The sequence below is a fragment of the Cibotium barometz genome, chromosome 35 (assembly GCF_041138505.1).
Source record: "Cibotium barometz isolate CiBa-2024 chromosome 35, ASM4113850v1, whole genome shotgun sequence".
NCBI classification, from domain to species: domain Eukaryota; kingdom Viridiplantae; phylum Streptophyta; class Polypodiopsida; order Cyatheales; family Cibotiaceae; genus Cibotium; species Cibotium barometz.
In genome coordinates this window covers 40,323,145-40,345,162 of record NC_141080.1, presented here as the reverse complement: position 1 = coordinate 40,345,162, position 22,018 = coordinate 40,323,145, and the positions used below count along the sequence as shown (strand labels likewise).

The following is a 22,018-nucleotide window of genomic DNA, read 5'->3' as shown; positions in this document are numbered from 1 at the left end:
TTGCACACACATTATTGCATGCATGACTATCACCATCCTCATGTACATCATGGGCTATCTCTTGACTCACACAAATACCATCATCCAAGCCACCTATTAGCTCTAAGACCATAGAATGGGAAAACACAGTCGCGTGTATACACCCGTCCAGAAACACGTGTATACACCCATCCAAAAACACGTGTATATGTGCGTGAACCGTCTGTGCAGACAGGATACACGCAGAAATATACACGTTTTTACACGCGGCCTGCAAAAATTTTTTTTTGAAAGTGACCGACCTCCGACAAATCGTCCTTATAAAAGGCCCACTGTCGCCCCCTGTCACAATCGTTCACCAGATGGTAACCAGAGAAGGAGAAGGACGGAGACAAACCCATAAAGGAAAGAGACAATAGCATAAACAAATCTAAGGAAAGAGACAGGGCAAAAAACAAACTGACTCACCTCTGAAAAAGTGAGTCTTCTTTTTGGTCGGTTTCCTTCACCCGTGTGTGCTTCTTGTCTGCTCCTTGCACTTAGGTTTAGTGCTCTACTGGAAGAGGCGACGACGAAGGAGAGCAGATCTATTTTTTGAAAATGTTTATTTGGGAAAGGCGGGTTATTTTTAGGTTGAACAGGTCGTCGCGTGTAAAAACGTGTGTATTTTCATGTTTATAATAAATCAGCCGCATTTATACACGCAAAATTTAGGATGTAGCCGCGTTTTTACACGCGATTTTTAAGATGTAGCCGCGTTGATACACGCATTTTTTAAATGTAGCCGCATTAATACACGCGATTTTATGGATGTAGCCGCATCAATACACGCGATTTTTAGGATCTAGCCGCGTTAATACACGCGATTTTTATATAATCATTAAAAACTGATTATGATTTTGTGTTTTCTGGTTTGTGTTAGGATGTCATCAATCTCCTCAAGCAGTTCTGGTGAGTGAGGATGAGACAATGCGTCATCGTAATCGCGATGTGTGGTTGGGACAAAGGATCAAGTGTATGTGTAATCGATGTCAAGGATGCATTGTACGAGCACGTCGAATTACCTTGAATCACATCTCCATGTATAGAGAATGGAATCAAACAGGTTTAGAGGTGAGTAGATGTAAATTCATAGTACAAATGACTCATGGTATCCAAATTAAACTAATGGAGTTGTAATATATATACTCTAATTGAAGCAGGATGTAGTACCACACCCTAACATGGTGCCCTATGCGTGGCGAGAGCACGCAAAGCGTCGCGACGAGATGATGCTGGAGCTTCGGGATCTATTGTCAGAGATGAGTGGGAAAGCACCCCACAAAGTTGTGGAAGAGGAAGTGTTTGATGATATGGTGCGGTATCTTTTAAAGGATGATCCCAAAGGTATGGACGAGGATGATATGGAACAAGAGCATCTTTACAAGGCTTCATTGACACCGGTTTTTGAAGGGTGCACACTGCACATTCTCTATTTTACGTGCTTCACTTGAACTATTCAATATACAAACAGTTTATGGATGGAGCAATGCAAGTCTTGACGTATTATTAAAGTAAGCATTCTAACTTACAAATTTGAATTAGTGTTTTAGGGTATAAGGTTTAGGACTAATTGAATATATTGGATGCAGGCTAATATCAAACATGCTTCCAAAGGGAAATAGACTACCCACCTCAAGAGACATAGCGAGCCGCTATGTGACATCTCTTGGAGGATTGGATTATGATCGCATACATGTATGCGTCAATGATTGCATTCTCTTTCGTGGGACGCATAAGGAGGCTCGACATTGTCCCACTTGTGAAGCAAGGTATAGAACAGATGTGAAGAGTTTTGATGTACCTCGTAAAGTCTTGCGACACTTTCCTATAATTCCTTGCATCAAACACATGTTCAAGTGTAAATCCATAGCAGAGCTCATGTCATGGCATTCCTCACATCGATCGGATAATGGCATGTGGAGAATTCCCACAGACACTCCTGCTTGGAGGCATATTGAAGATGAGTGGCCCGGCTTTAAAACAGAGCCCAAAAACTTGAGACTTGGCCTAGGTATGGATGGAGTAAATCCATTTGGTTTCAAAAGCACCGCATATAGCGTGTGGCCAGTTGTATTGGTGAATTACAACCTTCCACCATCAATGGCAATCAAGAAGGGACATCTTATGTTATCCCTTCTAATTCCAGGGAAACATAAAGTCAAGCATATGGATGTTTATCTCGAACCGTTGATTGATGAGTCGGAGGAACTATGGAGAGGTGTTGTGGTGGTGGACATTAGTAGGCCTCCCTCCTCTCTAAACTTCGACTTAAAAGCAGTGTTGATGTGGACAATGCATGACTTTCCAGGATACAGGGATTGTTCTGGTAAGAATTCTAATTACCTCCCTACTCTAATATTATTGGCCGTATTAATTATAAATATTGACATTATTATTCTAACTTTTATTTATATTTTAACAGGTTTGAAAATATCGGGTAAACATGCATGTCCTGTTTGTGGCCCTTCGTTAGTACATAAGTATGCTGACGGTTTGTGTAAGACCATATTCGATAATCATCATGGATTTCTCCCGTCAGATCATTCTAAATATGTTGCTAGTAAGAGTAACATTCCTCCCCACAAACACTTCGTGCAAAAGATTGGAAGCGTATTTGGGAGTCTACAAATATTCTTCCTCCAGATGGCATGAACAGGTATAGTAATGTTTTTCAATCTTGTTTTGTGTAGTCTCTAATTGGATTAAAGGTCACATAGAGCAATCCCTTGTGTAGGTACTCCATTTTTTTTTGGCTACCATATTGGACCCATCTTAAGATCAACCATCTTCTTGATCCCATGCACATCTAATATTTGGGAACATGTTATTGGTAAACGAGACAATGTTAGCATACGAGAGGACTTGCGGGTCACAGGACGTATGCGTCAAGCTTGGCCACCCACGAGAGGAGGGTGGGCACATTCGTCTTCCGCCTGCACCATGGATTATATCAAAGAAAGAGGAGAAGTAGGTAAAGCAGGCCATCACCACTTTGCGTACTCCCACTGTATGCATGAGATCATTAAAGGAAGCCTTTACAACCACTAAGAAAAGAGGCATTGAGCAACTATATGGGTTGAAGTCCCACAATTGGCACAAGATGCTCCACGTAAGTGTTTTCCAAGTCTTGTACGCTGAAATTAAATTTTGTAATGCCATAAACCATACTACATGTGCTCTTATGTGCGCAGTTCATACTACCTACTAGCATCGACCATTGTGCAAATAAGAGTTTGAAAAAATGTATTTATAAGATGGGCGAGCCTGTGAGGTATGTAAAACCCATGTCAGATCACCCTTCATTATACCTTGCAAAATGAACGTGCATGAGGTATAACGTACTATTCATTTATTTTTCAGATATGTTAGTTCCAAAGCACATCATCCAGCCACGTTGGATGATGTGCGTGTTATGGCAGTGGAGGTGGTTTATTTGGTAGAGGAGACTTTTTCGTGAACCATTCTCACAAGTCAACTACATCTCATTGTGCATTTAGTGGACAAAATTGCTTTATGTGGCACTGTGCATGCACGTTGGATGTTCTTCCTAGAGCGCTTCATGAAGACCTTAAAAGACTTTGTGAGGCAAAGTGCAAGGTCCGAAGGAAGCATGGCCGAGGGTTGGTTGATACAAGAGTCTCTTGTATATATTTCAGAATTTCTTGGTCAGGTGGACAGCTCTTTGCCATGACTATGGAGCAATGAAGAGGACTTGAGGAGGACCTCTATTGTGCCTCAAGGAAAAGGACAGAGTAAAGTAATTGACAGAACATTGATTGATGATCTCAAATTCACTTGCATCCTTAATAGTGATGTGATGAGCAGATGGGTTACAAGATATGAGGATGCAAAGACAAAAAGGCAAGCAGAAAGAGCTCTCTTTCGGAGGTAACATGGCTCTCATAAGACGTACCCTAATCATCTAGCAACACTTCCGAATGATATCCATGTTGATTGGTTGCATGAGGAAATGGAGAGAGCAGAGAGCGACGAGGGGCTGCATATCACGACGGAAGAATGGGAGTATGCACGGGGATGCATGTTAAAGATACATAGATGTTTTGCATTAGTTGTAAGTGATTTGCTTTTAATATTTATTCACATTGCTTACATAAATATTGCTTCTATTTTGGTCCAGTGCACTATGTTCAATGCTATATGGTGTGAAGGCAAGCATTTTCGAACACAAAGAATCGATGAAAAGAGGAATACACAAGATTGCGGTGTCATTAGCAGCTTTGAGGGAGCTGATGGAAAAATGGATGATTATTGTGGCACAATCCAAGACATATTTAGGCTTGACTTTCGTCGCTTCTTTGTGTATGTTTTGGATGTCAAATGGCAAATGAACGTGGTGGAAAAAGAGCCTAAAGCAACGATAAAATGCCATGCAAGTGGCCATGTAACTATTGACTCTACAAAGTTTTGGCAAACAAAGAAAGATAGGCTCGTATTGCCACAACAATGTGAGCACGTATGCATTTTTTTACTAATGTGTTTCATGTACATATATATCTAAGCTCGCGTACCCCTTGACTTTTGATATGCTAATTAATTAGTGCAGTATGTGTATTTGAGTAGGTTATCTATCTGCCAATGGTGCATGACATTAAATGGTGGTACGTCATCCCTATTGCACCACATTCCAAAGTGATGTATAATACATTCACTGATATGGAGCATATGGAGGATGTAACAAGCTGCAATGAAGATGATGTCGAACATGCCAATGAAGATGTTGTGATCGATGATCAAGAAATAAGAGATGATCATGATAATGAGGATGAGCGTGCCATTTCTCATGATCATGAGAATGACCCTACCATTGAGGATGATGGTGATGTTGATGAGGATGATCACAACATCGATACCATTATCAAAGGACAGAATATCGATAGTGGAATAAATTTAATCGTAGCCTTACAAATTGAAAAAATGGATATTGATGTTGATCGTTTGGCAAGGATGGATCTTATTGAAGATGAGATCGAACCCTAACCAATCCATCACTGTATCGTTCTAAATTGATGACATTTCTATTGTATATGTTGTCTTTTAATTATCTCATGATTTATTTTTCAATATATTTTATTGTTGTAAATGCATGTAGTGGGATTATGTAATGATATATACTGTAATGTACTATGAGATGGTTTAAAGAAAATAGTTTTTAATTTTATAAAGGAGTTTTTCTTAATAAAGCGTGTATTGATGCGTGTAAGAATACGTGTATAATTACGTGTATATACACGCGCTTATACACGCGTTTCTGAAACGAGTATACACGCATTTTTGAAACCAGTACACACGCGAATTTAGATGCCAGTATACACACGCTGGTAGATGCCAATATACACGCGAATTTAAATGCCAATATATACGTGCTCGATACTATTCAAATACATGCACGACCGTACACGCGACCGTAATTTATCGCGTGTATGGAACGCGTGTATGGCAGCATTGTCTTGTAGTGGGAGTGTTAAGTTATCAAGCTCAACTACTGTTTGCAAACATTGATGATCCGCCTAGGTGATAGCTTCCACACTTATGCTATTGGCATGGTTGGTGAGAGTACGGTTGATAGACTACCAGTGGGACAATAGGCTATGTGTGACTCTCATATTTGGATTACTATAGTATAACATAGTTATAAAGCCAACTCATATAGCTGGGTTCACACTAAGGATCAATCATTGTATGCTATAATATGAGATACTTTCCCTTATAGTTGGGCTCACACTATGGATCAATCATTGTATGCTATAATATGAGAGTACTTTCCCTTATAGTTGGGCTCACACTATGGATCAATCATTGTATGTTATAATAGGAGAGTAATTTTTCTTATAGTGAGAGAGTGCTTTTCCTTACAGCATGCACTCTTTTATGTCTTTATGTTAATGGTTATAGAGAAGAGAAGAAGATAGAAGGAAATTTAACCATCCATCTCTCTCTTGTGCCTTGCTCTCCTCTCTGTGTGTGTGTGTGTGTGTGTGTGTGTGTGTGTGCTTGCAAGGAACTCAAGCTCTCCCTCTCCCTTAAATTCATTCTAGGAATGAGCTACATTCTTATCTCCTAAGGTCAAATATTTATTTTCTATCAAAGGGACAACCGATCATGCTCTCGGTGCCCATTATTTTGGTAGAGTTCTTTTGGTTTAATGTGCCTTTCTAATCACACCATATCGTAATAAGGTTAGACCCCTCAAAGTTTCTTTACATATTTAGAGTATGTGACGTTATGACTAGTCAATTAGCGAGTAAGTTATTGCCTTATTCTTCATTACCTTTTGAGACTTCCAAAAGGGAACTAAGAGCTATAGTAGTCTTTTGAAAATCAATACTAGATAGCCAAATTATTACTCTCTCACTTGGTTTTTAGGCTTTCACTCTAGTAGGCTATGTGTAGATGCTGATCAGCTCATTTTGGAAGCTTGAAAACTATACACAGGGTGATTGGGCATTTCATTATGCAGTGCAATTATGATCCTTTTGTCCATGATATAGGCATGTCAGTGTGATAGATCAACATGTCTAGTACTTTAATAGTGGTGCTAGAAAGCACATTAATAGTGGTGCTAGAAAGCACATTATTTCTTAACATGATTTATTTTCCTCACTAGACTCTACTCCTCTAGTAGGATTAATCACACATGTAAACAGCTCCTTATATCAAGTAAAAGAAGTTGGTGAGGTTTTTCTCATTACTTCAAATGATAGGACAATCACTCTCTCAGAAGTCTTGTTTATGCAAGGCATAAGAAAGAACTTGCTGTGAGTCTCTACCATTTTTAGGGTAGGCCTAGTTAGATTTGTTGGTCAGGTGTACAGTTCATGACCGTAGTGATGGAGACATCAATGTGGTATCTGGTACTCTAAGTCATGGGTTTTACAAGTTGGACAAGTATGATAGATTAGCACATAGTACTTGTTGGTGAGCTACTACCACATGTGCTATTAGTGATGTGAAGCTATGGCATGGCCACTTTGGTCACTTGAATTTTGGTATTTTATTGTGCCTTAAAAGAAAAGAGACGGTGTTAGAGTTGCCAAAGCTTGAGGCCCCGGCCATCAGTCTCGGAGGGTTGCATTTTGAACAAGAGGCAATAAGCATCATTCTTGAAAGATGGATTAGTTAGGGATGCCTAGATATTACAAGTTATACAAAGTGATTTACGAGGTCCCATGTATAAGGACATCATCGATCAAGGGATATCTCTACTTTGTGACTTTTATTGATGACTACTCCAAGCACACCTGGGTGTATCCATTGATAGCTTTTCACATGCTTTAGACTGAAAATGTTTCCATATGTAAAGTTAGCACCCTTCGTACGTAAATATCAAAGTCATTTCATGTATGTATGGCTAAATGATTAGCTTTTATACACCTCAGTAAAATGGTGTGGCTGAGAGGCAGAACAAATCTCTCATATACATGGCATTTTGAATGGTTAAATTCTAGGATTTGCCTCGTGTTTTTTTATTGGAGGTACTTATGTGTGTCACTTATGTGCTAGACAGATACCCCACCTATGTGTTGTAAACAGATGCCCCACGATGACCTTGTAGATGACTACCCCTTATTATAAAGCTTGGAATGGAAAGAAGCCCTATGTGGCTGATTTGTGTGTTTTTCGCTATCTTGCTTATGCTCTTATGCTCTTATGCTTGAGTAACAACATAATAAGTTGGATCGTAAGGTAGTAAAATCAGCCCTATGTGGCTGATTTGTGTGTTGTTTCGCTATCTTGCTTATGCTCTTATGCTTGAGTAACAACATAATAAGTTGGATCGTATGGTAGTAAAATATATTTTTATAGGATATAGATAAAAAAGAAAAGGGTATAAGCTCTACCATCTAGCCACAAAGCGGATTTTGGTGAGTAGAGATGTTACCTTTGTTGAGAACTCAATTCATCCATGCTTTTATGTAAAACAAATCAAAATGTATGCTCATAGGACATCTTTGATACACTCACACCTTTGTACATTATCGGGTAGCCATATGTGGAGAAAATGAATGCTTAAAAAGGTGCCACAAATCAACCAATAACTAGATAAACTGTCAGCCTATTATTGATCCAAATCAATACATACTACCTCATCTATGAGCTCAAAGTTTAGCCCATAGATAAACCTATTGATGAGGTAATTATGGATGATGTAGTGGATGAGGAAAGGGTAGCCATACGGGCATCCAAGAGTATGCCAAAATAGTTACTGACATTGCAAGATGACAAATTGGCTACTCCTTTGTTAACCTAGCACTAGACACATGAAAGATCTCCTTGTAAGTATATGCAATGCAGAGGAACCTATTTCCTTTAAGGAAGCACAAGAAAATGATCATTAGATGCAAGCCATGCAAGATGAGTATTGCTCAGTCCTAAAAATGACACTTGGTATTTATTAGATTTACCTTATGTCAAAAAGGCCATTGGTACAAGTGGGTTTATAAGCTAAAGCATAAAGCTAATAGTAGCATTGGATCACTATAAGACAATGCTTGTTGCAAAGATTTATGCTCGAGAGAAGGGCATAGATTATGATGAGGCCTTTGTACCCACATCTTATACGACTACGATCACGTGTATTATTGTATTGGTACTGTATCATGGTTAGAATGTACATCAATTAGATATCAATAGTACCTTCTAAAATGGTGACTTGCATGAGGAGGTTTATGTATCTTAGCCTCATGGTTTTGTTGAGAAGAGGAAAGAATCTAAAGTATGCGGGCGAAGATCAGGGTAAAAAATAAGGAACCATTGCAAAGGTTAAAAGTATAAATCACTTGGCAAATGCATTCTACCAGTGAGCTTGAAACTATAGAAAATTGGATGAATCTTTCAATTTCTCCATCTTTTATGGTAGGCGATAGTGTAATTTTAGCGAATTTATTTCCCTATCTCACTCAAAATTAGAAAAAATTGGGCTATTTTCCTAAATGAAATCTTTGATAAAATAGCCCGGTACTTGCAAGGAACCCTTTAAAATAGCCATTGGGCTATAAATAGCCCCTATTTTTTTCCTTGGCTAAGACAAGCTTTATATGGCCTTAAGTAGGCTCCTAGATTTTGTTATGAGAAGATTAACACATATTTGGTTGTAAATAGTTTTTTTAATAGTCAAATTAAGAGTACCCTCTATGTAAAGAGGAGTAAAGATTGTTTTTTTGGTAATTTAGCATCTTTTATTTTTAAGTGTGAATTTTGGTATATTTTAGTTTTAAAAATGACATCTCATGAATGTTTCGACAGTGGTCTTTTGATTGGATTTAAAAAAAGGCTTTGTCACTCTTTCACTAGGCTTATGGACAAGATCAGAGACAACAAAAGATCAAAGGATCCGAAGTCTAGCCTATGGGTGCATGGAATTTCACCCTACTTCTACACACACTCAGACACCCGAATGCCGCGCAAGGGGGTACAACGCTTCCAAATATAGACCACGCTTGAAGGCTATGGGCAAGCATCGGGATGAGCCCTTTGAGTAGCTTAGAGTGAATGCCCTAAAGAGTTATTTTGCAATGGAATCACGATCTTTGATGTCCATGAAAGCCACCGTCCCTGATTGAGAACGTTGAGCTTGGATCATGGACGTTGAGGTTGAAAGGACCGGAGAATGTATCGATGACTTGAGTAACATGTGAGATAATGACTAGCGTGCCCATGCACACACAAACACACACTAGGTAGGGTGTCCCCAAGAGAATTTGAACTCAGAACTTCTTGAATGAGAGGTCCATTCCATTCTCACTCTTTGAGAATGCTTTATGGACAAAATCAGGGATTCCTAGTATGCAAACTTATATATTCTGAAATCTGATATAAAAAGACATAACATTGGTGTGTGAAGCTCATGATCTCCGCATGGCTTACTTAAAAGTGAAACCAATCAGTTCTCGGTAGTTTCTACCAAGTGTTTTTAAAACCGGTTCTGGATGTAGAATATTTTAAGTACAGGTAAACTTTGCTTATTTATTAATCCACCAAAAGCTAGTTGCCTGCACAGTCGTTGGTTGACCTACAAATATATACTACTGGCAGGGCCGTCGACCCCGCCGGCTGCACGTGCAACTCACCTGCGGGCTGGCAGGACACGCTGGTTTCAGCTCGCTTCAGCTCCAGCTAAGTACCATCGCTAGTGCTAAACATTGTCTCTCTCTCTCTCTCTCTCTCTCTCTCTCTCTCACACACACACACACACACACACCTACACCGCGCGAACCTCAAAGTGGTCGGTGGCTTAGGTATGGTCATGGCCGTCCCAATCTGTTTTTTGTGTTCTTGTATTTGGATCATTCCAGAATTACATTTTCTTTCTCTCTATTTGTTGTTTCTCAATATTATTGACCTAAGCCGCAGCAGCGCAATTATGCCATTGTGAAGCGCAATGCAGGGCTGAAATCTAAGGGCCTAACGTTGAAGATGATCAGAGGATACCATTGTGAAATCTGAAGGCCTAACGTTGAAGATGATCAGAGGATATGTCCATTGTGAAGATGATCACAGGATGCCATTGTGAGCAGTTGCGAGGACTGCAGCCTAGCTGGATGAATGATCTAATAAGAAAGAAGGGGATGGTAGCCCCAAATCAGTGCGAATGTATGCATTCATGTCGTACTTGTCTTAATCTTCCTCGTGGATGGTCCAATGCACAAAAAAAAATTCCAGAGAGTGTTATTGGGTGCTGGAATGCCGGAACAGCATTCAGGTACCAAATAGCACTCTCTGGATTTTTTTTTTCTCTCTGTTTGCGTGTATAAACGTGTCAACTTTGCAAAAAGTCGCGTGTATATACGCGGATAATCTGTAAAACATGCGTGTATAGACGCGTCAAATCTGTGAAGTACGCGTGTATAAGCGCAACTAAACTCACAAAACGCGTGTATAGACGCTTGTATCAGCGTGTCTAAGCGCAGCTAAACTGATAGAACGCATGTATACGCCCGTGTATCAGCGCATCTAAACAGTCCTATACACGAGCTTTTACACGCATGTCTCTGGCCGCGATTATACGCCCGTGTATCAGCGCATCTAAACAGTCCTATACACGCATGTCTCTGGCCGCGATTATACACGCGTTGATACACGGGCCCGCTACTTTTTTTCACAAGTCATTTTTAGCGGCTAGGAGTGCGGGTATGAGCCCGATCCCTTGTAGTGTCCCTCTTAAGCTCAACTCCACACATTGCACTCCAAGTAAGATCCTAAACCTATGGAGCTTCTCTGTACTAAGTGAATTTGTAAAGATGTCATCCATATGATCTTCTATGCTGGCATATACAAAATCTACCTCACCTGTTAAAACACTCTCCCTCACAAAGTGATAATGCACCTTAATATACTTCATCGTAGCATATTGGTATACCGGGTTACTAGATCCCTATATACTTCTCATGTTATCACAAAATAAATAATAATGACCCTATCCTTGAGCTCACCTATATCACCAAAGTAGCATTTGAAACTAAGCTATCTCATAAGATGCTATAGTAGTACCCCTGCACTCTTCCTCTCTCTAATCAACAAGGAAATAGTTGATTGTTTCTTATTTCTCCAACTCATAGCAACACTTCTCAAACAAAACATAAAGCCACATGTATATCTCCTATATTTGACACTACTAGTCCAATCAACATCTGTATTCTAGCCTCATAGAGAAGTCTATAATCAACTATGGACTTTATGTACCTGAGAATTGGTCTGGACACATCTAAGTGTGATTTCTGCTAAACTGACTCATAAGTCCAACATCACAACTTAAATCTAGCCTAGTAATGGTCATGTAGATTAAACTACTCATCTACAACAAACTAGCTAGGAGCATGTACAAGTAGTGTAAAGTCACCAAAGAATGTACACAAATAATCCACACTGCCTAATTTAAGTTCCCTTTCTACCCTCACTTATGTGTTGTCTGCCTAAGCAGGAGTTAATAACTTGTTTCAATCATTGTATTTCTCGCATGATTGTGCTTAATGATGTACTCAAAGGATGACATAGCCAAGTGAAAGAGTCGGCATCCACTCAATATGTGCTTAGACTAGCCTAGACAAGGTTAGACAATAAGTGGGTCTGAATGAGTTGTTGGGTGTGGATGCCCAAACTTATAACTCCCTTATATATAAGTGAATTTCTCTAATGAGAAAGGGTCACTCCCTTGAATGTTGATTGAGAGTGTTCTCTTTCTCCTTGTGCTCTAGCTCTATACCCTATCCTCCTATTCTCTAGGTAGTGCATATGTGAGAGTGAGTGTGTGAGAATTCTGCCCTTTTTCCCTCTTGGTGTCTTGCCATGTCTTGCTAGTGAGAGAGTAGGAGTAAGCTATTATCTTTGCGTGGTGGAGCATGGTCTTGCAACAACGAGGAGTGTCAAACTCTACATAGACATTAACTTTCATGGTGATGCTAGCTTGCATTCGTGCGGTTGTCTCTTCCATATGAGATGGCACGTAAGCTACTAAGGTCTCCACATTAAGTAAAAGATGAGTACTCTTCACTTTGTTAGCTTCGTATTAGTGAGTGTGGTGTATTTGGGGCTTCCATTGGCACCGATGCTACGAGGAACAAAGTTGTTTTCCTTAACACTTGTTTTGACTCATGTGTAGGGCTTGCTTCCCCTTGGCCACATGGTGAAAGACCCATGTGTGGGGATTGATTTAGATAGATCGGGCCATTTGTGGTGTTTTGAGGGTGTTCTCTTGGTTTTAAGTGCATTTTTGTTAGCTTTGTAGCCTAGGACAAGGTAGGATAAGGTTGTAAGAATTTTGTGGTTATATGAGTGTTTTCGTTAAGGGTTTTTTTCCTTTTATCAATAATTAAAGTCTCGTAGTTAGTGTTAGTGTTAATGAAGTATTAGCAGGTTAAGAATTAACATTAATCTTAATGTAAGTGATTAGTGTTAGGAGTTATGATTGATTATCTTGTTTAGTAACTAGTGCTAGTTGTTCATATTATTGATTAGTTAAGTAGTTTAGCTAGGTCAGTATTCTAGAGAATGTTCCTAGCTAACTAATTAATTGAAAACAAAATTTTGGTCCCATATTCTAGAGAATGTTAGTGTGAAACACTAGTTAGCATAAACTAGCATCTAAGAAGACTTAGTAGTATTAAGCTAGTTTAAGTGAGTAATTAACTAGTGTTAGCTAAGTAGTAAGTTTGGTCGATCATGGCCGTCACTTGCAATTATAATATATATTGGTTATAAAACCGTTTTCTGCAATAAGTTTGGTCGATCATGGCCGTCACTTTAAATTATAATATATATTGGTTATAAAACCGTTTTCTGCAATATATTTAAAAGCAATAGAAATCTGTGGATTTTATATAGAGTGACTTTGATTGATTGGAAAATAAATCATTTACTCTTGATTAGCCTTATGGACAAAATCAAACTCAACAAGCATGGCAGGCCAGGGAATAAAAAACAAGTATTCCAAGTTTATATTAGCGCGGATAATCAATTGTGATAAATCCAGGTCAATTGTGATAAATCCAGGGACATTTGAAGAAGGGGGATCGAGCCCGGGTTACCTTTGCTAACTCGAGGTTAACACAAACCACTGACATACATAAACAACATACACCTACATCTACGACAAGCTTAGTGGAAGTGTGCATTGGTGACAAGTGGATATGAGTCATCTACAACAAACTAGGAGCATGTACAAGACTTAGTACTGTAAAGTCACCAAAGAATGTACACAAATAATCCACACTGCCTAATTTAAGATGACTTTCCACCCTCACTTATGTATTGTCTGCCTAAGCGGGAGTTAATAACTTGTTTCAATCATTGTATTTCTCGCATGATTGTGCTTAATGATGTACTCAAGGGATGACCTAGCCAAGTGAAAGAGTCGGCATCCACTCAATATGTGCTTAGACTAGCCTAGACAAGGTTAGACAATAAGTGGGTCCGAATGAGTTGTTGGGTGTGGATGCCCAAACTTATAACTCCCTTATATATAAGTGAATTTCTCTAATGAGAAAGGGTCACTCCCTTGAATGTTGATTGAGAGTGTTCTCTTTCTCCTTGTGCTCTAGCTCTATACCCTATCCTCCTATTCTCTTAGTAGTGCGTATGTGAGAGTGAGTGTGTGAGAATTCTGCCCTCTTTCCCTCTTGGTCTTGCCATGTCTTGCTAGCGAGAGAGTGGGAGTAAGCTATTATGTTTGCGTGGTGGAGCATGGTCTTGCAACAACGAGGAGTGTCAAGCTCTACATAGACATTAACTTTCATGGTGATGCTTGCTTGCGTTCGTGCGGTTGTCTCTTCCATATGAGATGGCACTTGAGCTACTAAGGTCTCCACATTAAGTAAAAGATGAGTACTCTTCACTTTGTTAGCTTTGTATTAGTGAGTGTGGTGTATTTGGGGCTTCCATTGGCACCGCTGCTACTACGAGAAACAAAGTTGTTTTCCTTAACACTTGTTTTGACTCATGTGTAGGGCTTGCTTCCCCTTGGCCACATGGTGAAAGACCCATGTGTGGGGATTGATTTAGATAGATCAGGCCATTTGTGGTGTTTTGAGGGTGTTCTCTTGGTTTTAAGTGCATTTTTGTTAGCTTTGTAGCCTAGGACAAGGTAGGATAAGGTTGTAAGAATTTTGTGGTTATATGAGTGTTTTCGTTAAGGGTTTTTTTCCTTTTATCAATAATTAAAGTCTCGTAGTTAGTGTTAGTGTTAATGAAGTATTAGCAGGTTAAGAATTAACATTAATCTTAATGTAAGTGATTAGTGTTAGGAGTTATGATTGATTATCTTGTTTAGTAACTAGTGCTATTTGTTCATATTATTGATTCGTTAAGTAGTTTAGTTAGGTTAGTATTCTAGAGAATGTTCCTAGCTAACTAATTAATTGAAAACAAAATTTTGGTCCCATATCCTAGAGAATGTTAGTGTGAAACACTAGCTAGCATAAACTAGCATCTAAGAAGACTTAGTAGTATTAAGCTAGTTTAAGTGAGTAATTAACTAGTGTTAGCTAAGTAGTAAGTTTGGTCGATCATGGCCGTCACTTGCAATTATAATATATATTGGTTATAAAACCGTTTTCTACAATACTTTGATTGATTGGAAAATAAATCATTTACTCTTGATTAGCCTGCCTTATGGACAAAATCAAACTCAACATAAAGGAGGCCAGGGAATAAAAAACAAGTAGCGCGGATTATCAGTAATTGAAAGCGATATCCTATCGGCTGAGCTACAACTACCAGTGCCATGCCCATCAACGACTTTAACAAATTATATATTTATATGATAAACATTTGAAGAAGGGGGTAGACTTTCTCGCTGGCACGTCCCTACTCCCCCACGATGCCACTTGCCTCGATTGAGCCGCTTTTACACAACTCATGTCCTTCTGGCAGTGGGCCGAAAATTCCGATAATTATTTATTCCATTCAATCGTCGGTAGCCGGTATAAGCTCCTAAACCAAGTCTACCGCCCACGAAATTTCCTCTGCAATTTCCAACCTTTTTTTTTCACTAAAATATAGCTAAGATGTTTCTAATTTTAAACTTCTAAAATAAATTTTATAAGTGAGATCATGAGTTTGCGGGTTTCTCTGAACACTGCTAACGGTGACTGAAGCTTCTTCAGGTGATCCATTGCAAGACGTTTCTCTCTTTCCCTCTCTCACACAGGGACACACACTCGAGTCTCAAAGTTCTCGCTTGCTTGCACACAAAGAGCTTTTGTTCATTCTCTATAAAGAAAAAAAAAAAGCAATCATCTCTCTATAGAAAAATTGACCTAAAGAGGGATTTTTCTATGTAAGTAACTTTATAAGTAGGAAAAAACTAAGAAAAATAGAACACTTTTCTAAATAGGCTAACTAGGAAATATATTTCTCTCTATAGAAAGAATTACCTATAGAGGATTTTTTCCTATAGATAGGCTAACTGAGAAATATAGTAGGAACTTTTTCTAGATAGGCTAGCTAGGAAATATAGTTCATACATTTCTCTGTATAGGAAAATTTACCTGTAGAGGAATTTTTCCTATATAGAGTAGCACATCTAAACAGTCGTGCGCAAATCCATAACCTGTAAACAACACTTGAAAATGATGCACAATACAAATGGAGTATGATTGCGATTAAAGAACTAAACTATAAATCAAAAGTCTTAAATTCATGGACTCTAGTGATGCACATTCAAACCTGTCAATGTGGACTGTAATGTCCTTTGAAGAATGTGCGGGATGTGCTAACAGACTTGGCTTCACAAGGCTCAAGCCATGTCTCAGCCATGTTTAGTAAGAGACATTGTCGTCTCCTCCAAGTTACACGTGTATCCCTGCCTTGTCTACCTCCTCTTCAATATTCTTGCGTTCATCCTGAACAATCCCCAAGGTTTCCTTTCCAAGTTGCAATGTATTGTCAAGTTCAATTAAGACTAACAATAGTCTTCTTTCAAGACTTCATTGCCAACACACTGGAATTTTTGCAATATAAAAGCACGGGTGCTGTCATGGCCATCTACTTCTCTCTATGCTACTCTCTCTTTCACTTGTATTCTTTCCAAATCTACAACCAAAGAGAGACTCCTAGACTCTACATCAATATGCCACATGTACACTATTTGCAACAGTGACTTGCACTACAGGTAGTTGGTGATGCACATTGTGTTTAACATCCGACTCTTCCTTTGCTCCTATAAGTCTTCCCACTTTACCACAACTCCATGTTTGTGGGCTACGAAGGAAAGTGCCAAAACTAACCCCACCTCATTGTTAACAACATCTCTTATACCATAAATATAATGGTACATCTCTAATAGTTCGGGTACATAACTATATTTTAGATTTTTAATTTGAAAACCTCTTCTGCTATCTGGTTTGATCTTACCCCAGACATTTTTCATCCACTCCTATAGCTTCACATGTTTTGCAGGCTTGGCACGTCAAAAGAACTGGAAGTCAAATTCACCTATGCTTGTGTACTGTAATAAACATTCTTGAATGACTTGTGTTTGTGACTTCTCGCCTCTCATGACAATTATTTGGAGTTGCCATTTAAAGAGAGTACAACACCTACACTGGAAAATAAAACATTTGTAGTCACCTTTTATGAACAAATGTGGTCTCTCTTTCTAAAATCACCCGTGAGACTACATCTAAATGGCATGTATCATCACAAAACATGCTCAGGACGACAGGAGAAAAAAAACATTCTGATGACATTGCTAATTCATGCTTTAGTTCACATAAAACATTCATTGTTGTGAGCTCATGGAAAAACGTGGCATGTCTCTCTCTCTCTCTCTAAAATCACCTATGCAGGTACTAACATGGGAAAATATATATTCTTCTTCTTCTTCTTCTTCTTCTTCTCCTTCTCTCTCTCTCTCTCTCTCTCTAATTAGTGTTTCAATTCAATGGACTATTTTCCATGCTTAAGTGCCGAGACATTTAATCACATACTACATTTTCTCTCTACTCTCACACATAGAATGCATATTTTATTGATAGGTCAAACATGTAGTTGAGAAAGCTCAAAGTTACTCGTAGGTGGGAGCAAGTTGATTATAGGGGAAACTGTGAGGAGTTTGATTTGGGGTAGCCCTTTGAGAGGAAGTGGCTATGGCAGCTCTCACGCGCACAAATCACTACAAGGGATCGGGCTCATACCCGCGCTCTTAGCTGCTAAAAATGACTTGTGAAAAAAAGTAGCGGGCCCGTGTATCAGCGCGTGTATCATCGCGGCCAGAGACATGCATGTAAAACCGCGTGTATAGTAAAACTCAGACGCGCGTATACACGGGTGTGTAGCCGCGTTTTTTACACAGACGCATTGATACACGCGGCTATACATGCTTTTTCTTATATTAGACGCACTTATACACGGGTGTATAGCCGCATCCTGTTCAGTTCCAATATCCCAGACGCGTTTATACCTGCGTCTATACACGCGTTTCTTTAATTTAGATGCGCTTATACACGCGTGATTGCCAGTTTATACGCATTAATACACGCGTAATTTCCAGGGTATCCGCGCAGATACACGCGAGTTTTAGCAGTTCTGACGTGTTTATACATGCGAACAGAGAGCAAAAAAAATCCAGAGAGTGCTATTTGGTGCCTGAATACTGTTCCAACATTCCAGCACCCAATAGCACTCTCTGGTTTGGGGTTTTTGGTGCATTAGACCATCCCATTAGACCATCCACGAAGAACATATGCACGAGGGAGATTAAGACAAGAACGACATGAATGCATACATTGTCATTACACGATTCAAGACAGACATGAATGTAATACTATCGATCAATCAATTCAATATTACTATCAAAATTTTATACATGTACACAAGGGAGTCCATATCTCGAAGTAGCCCATGGCTTGAGTTTACAAAAAAATATACACAATCACATCCTCAATATGGAATGTGATACTACAAGTCTGAGTACTACTCAGACCTAGATGATGACTCGGTGCTCCCCCCATGCTCAGATGAGCTCACATCGGTCGGAATGTCCGAGGAGTAGTGCTCACGTCCACCCTCTGCACAGCGGCGGCCGGTGGATCATCAGCAGCTTGTGCCTGTTCAAGTAATATATAGTATATAAGTATATATATATGCAATTCAATAAACCAAAACCATTCGTTACGAATTTTCAAGTACCTGTCGACCGTATGGTCTCATGGCCAACTCAAACTGCGCGTCCGTAATACGTCCCTCGGCTCTGAAGATGGCCCACGTGTCACGTCTGCTATGCCCGCGAGCATACGCAGTATCGTGGGTTGTGGGCTTCCTCCCCGTAAACCGTCACTGTATCATAATCAACACAATTTGTAAGATTAAAACAATCATAGAATCAATGAATTAAGTAAACAATCAAATAAAGTGGCAGGATACTTACGAACTCTGCCTCCCATGACTCGACGCCGCCAGATCCGAAATGCGAAGATCCAACGGTCTCCATCTGGATCCGTCGTGCCTCCACATGCTGCCTGCTCTTCACGCCACCCTTTGCTCGTTTCTTTGCCTCCTTCCACTCGCGTTTGTGCGCAGTGGGGCAGGTTTCTCGACAGGATAGCCACCCGCAGCTACATTTAGCCGGTCATCGTACGCGAGTTTTTTAAGGTGAGATCTTTTATTACTTAAGATCTCCCTTATTCGCGTCCTTCCCCATACATCCGAGAATGTAGCATGTGGGGGATTGGGGTACCGACTATGTACAGCCTCTATCACCTCCCCAACTAATCGGCTATTTTGATCTTAAAATTTAATAAAACAATTTCTATATGAGTTTGATACTACCCCATGCATGTACTCCATTACCTCCCTCCCCCTCGCATCCATCACTATCCCGCCCCTATCCGTCACATCATAGCAAACCACTCTCTCCATCTCTCTCATCTCCTCCTCTTCCGAACTGTCTCCTCTAACTCTTCTCCCTCTATCTCCTCTCTCATCGCGTGCCGCCCTACTACCTCCCCCACCTCCCCCACCTCCCCCACCAAAGCACCCGCCGCATCCTGCACTCCCACTCTTCCTACTGCTGCGGGTGGAGTCACGACTGGGGGATTGTCTACGTGACGGTGGCTGTGAGCCCTGACGTGACGGTGGCTCTGAGGGAGCACGTGATGGTGGCTGTGAGGGTGTACGTGAGTGTGTCTGGGACGAGGTATGTCTCCTCGGTGGACGTGGAAGAGGAGAAGCTGCATGCCGTCTCGTCGGACTCGGAGGAATAGACGGCACTGGAGTGCCCTGGATACTCGCGGTAGGGGTATAGACACCAGGCAGGGAAGGAGGGGGATGGGCATACATATACTCTGTAAGCTCAACCGGACCAAGTTGGCGCCCAAAGTGATTCATCATCTCCATCAACCAATTGCTGTACGCAAATGGATCGGATGAAGAACCTGGAATATCCATAAAGAACCTGCAACAAATATCTTCATGTACATCATGGGCTGTCTCTTGACTCACACAAATTAAATCATTCAAGTCAGTTGCTTGCAAATCATGAAATCTGAAACGCCGCAGTTTTCTGTCTGCAGAAACGCGTGTATACACCCGTCAAAAAACGCGTGTATACACCCGTCCAAAAACGCGTGTATATGCGCGTGAACATACTCTGCAGACAGGTTACACGCGCTTCTACACGCGTTCTTACACGCGACCTGCGAAAAAATTTTCTCGAAAAGACCGACCCCCCGACAAAGACAGAATGTCCTTATAAAAGGACCAGCCATTGTCGCCCCTGTCAGGATGCAGTAACCCAATCGTGTGCAAAAAGACAAACCCAAAGAGCAAAGAGCAAAGTAAACAAATCTGACAAAAGAGACAAGGCACAGGACAAAGTGACTCACCTCTGAAAAAGTGAGTCTTCTCTGCTCCTTCTCTGCTCCCTCCTTCTCCCGTGTGTGTGCTCCTTTCTCTGCTCCTTCCTTGCTGTTGGAAGAGGCGAAAACAGGCAAAAACGCATGCACTGTTGATTTCTTAGTTCAAAATCTATATTTGGGGAAGGCGGGCTATTTTTAGTTTAAACATACTGCCGCGTTTATATTTGCGTGTATGTGATTTTAGCTGCGTTTATACACGCGTTTTGCAGACATTACCCGCGTGAATACACGCGATTTTTAGGAAGTAGCCGCGTTAATACACGCAATTTTTACGAGATAGCCGCGTCAATACACGCGATTTTGTGCTTTCATTAAAAACATATAATGATTTTGTGTTTTCTGATTTGTACACAGGATGTCATCAACCTCTTCAAGCAGTTCTGGAGAAGATGAGACAATGCGTCATCGTAATCGCGATGTGTGGTTGGGACAACGGATCAAATGTATGTGTAATCGATGTCAAGGATGCATTGTACGAGCACGTCGAATTACCTTGAATCACATCTCCATGTATGGAGAATGGAATCAAACAGGTTTAGAGGTGAGTAGATGTAAATTGATGGTATTCAAATGACTCATGGTATCCAAATTAAATTAATAGAGTTGTAACATATAATTTGATAAATTGAAGCAGGATGCAGTACCACACCCTAACATGGTACCCTACGCGCGACGAGAGCACGTAAAGCGTCGACGAGATGATGCTGGAGCTTCGGGATCTATTGTCAGAGATGAGTGGGAAAGGGACAACAATAGCCCTGCACCCCACGAAGTTGTGGAAGAGGAGGTGCTTGATGATATGGTGCGGAATCTTTTTAAGGATGATCCCAAAGGTATGGACGACGATGATATGGAACAAGAGCATCTTTATAAGGCTTCATCGACACCGGTGTTTGAAGGGTGCACATTCTCAGTTTTACGTGCTTCACTTGAACTACTTAATATACAAACAGTTTATGGATGGAGCAATGCAAGTCTTGACGCATTGTTGAAGTAAGCATTCTAACTTACAAATTTGAATTAGTGGTTTAAGGTTTTGGATTTAAGACTAATTATAATTGATGATATTGGATGCAGGCTATTATCAAACATGCTTCCAAAGGAAAATAGACTACCCACCTCAAGAGACATAGCGAGGCGCTATGTGACATCTCTTGGAGGACTGGATTATGATAAAATACATGCATGCGTCAATGATTGCATTCTCTTTCGTGGGACGCATAAGGAGGCTCTACATTGTCCCACTTGTGGTGAAGCAAGGTACAGAACAGATATGAAGAGTTTTGATGTACCTCGTAAAGTCTTGCGACACTTTCCTATAATTCCTCGCATCAAACACATGTTCAAGTGCAAATCCATAGCAGAGCTCATGTCATGGCATTCCTGAAGGAAGCATGGCCGAGGGTTGGTTGATACAAGAGTCTCTTGTATATATTTCAGAATTTCTTGGTCAGGTGGACAGCTCTTTGCCACGACTATGGAGCAATGAAGAGGACTTGAGGATGACCTCTATTGTGCCTCAAGGAAAAGGACAGAGTAAAGTAATTGACAGAACATTGATTGATGATCTCAATTTCACTTGTATCCTTAATAGTGATGTGATGAGCAGATGGGTTACACGATATGAG

General features: G+C 40.2%; 1 protein-coding gene across 1 annotated transcript; it reads left to right on the top strand.

Annotated features, from left to right (window-relative positions):
* The first annotated feature begins 20,696 nt into the window (after positions 1-20,696).
* LOC147618441 (uncharacterized) lies at positions 20,697-21,387 on the top strand. The gene is made up of 2 exons (XM_086775250.1): positions 20,697-20,931; positions 21,025-21,387. Exons 1-2 carry the CDS (start codon positions 20,746-20,748, stop codon positions 21,385-21,387), a joined length of 549 nt encoding a protein of 182 aa, XP_086631376.1. The 5' UTR covers positions 20,697-20,745.
* Positions 21,388-22,018: the final 631 nt, after the last annotated feature.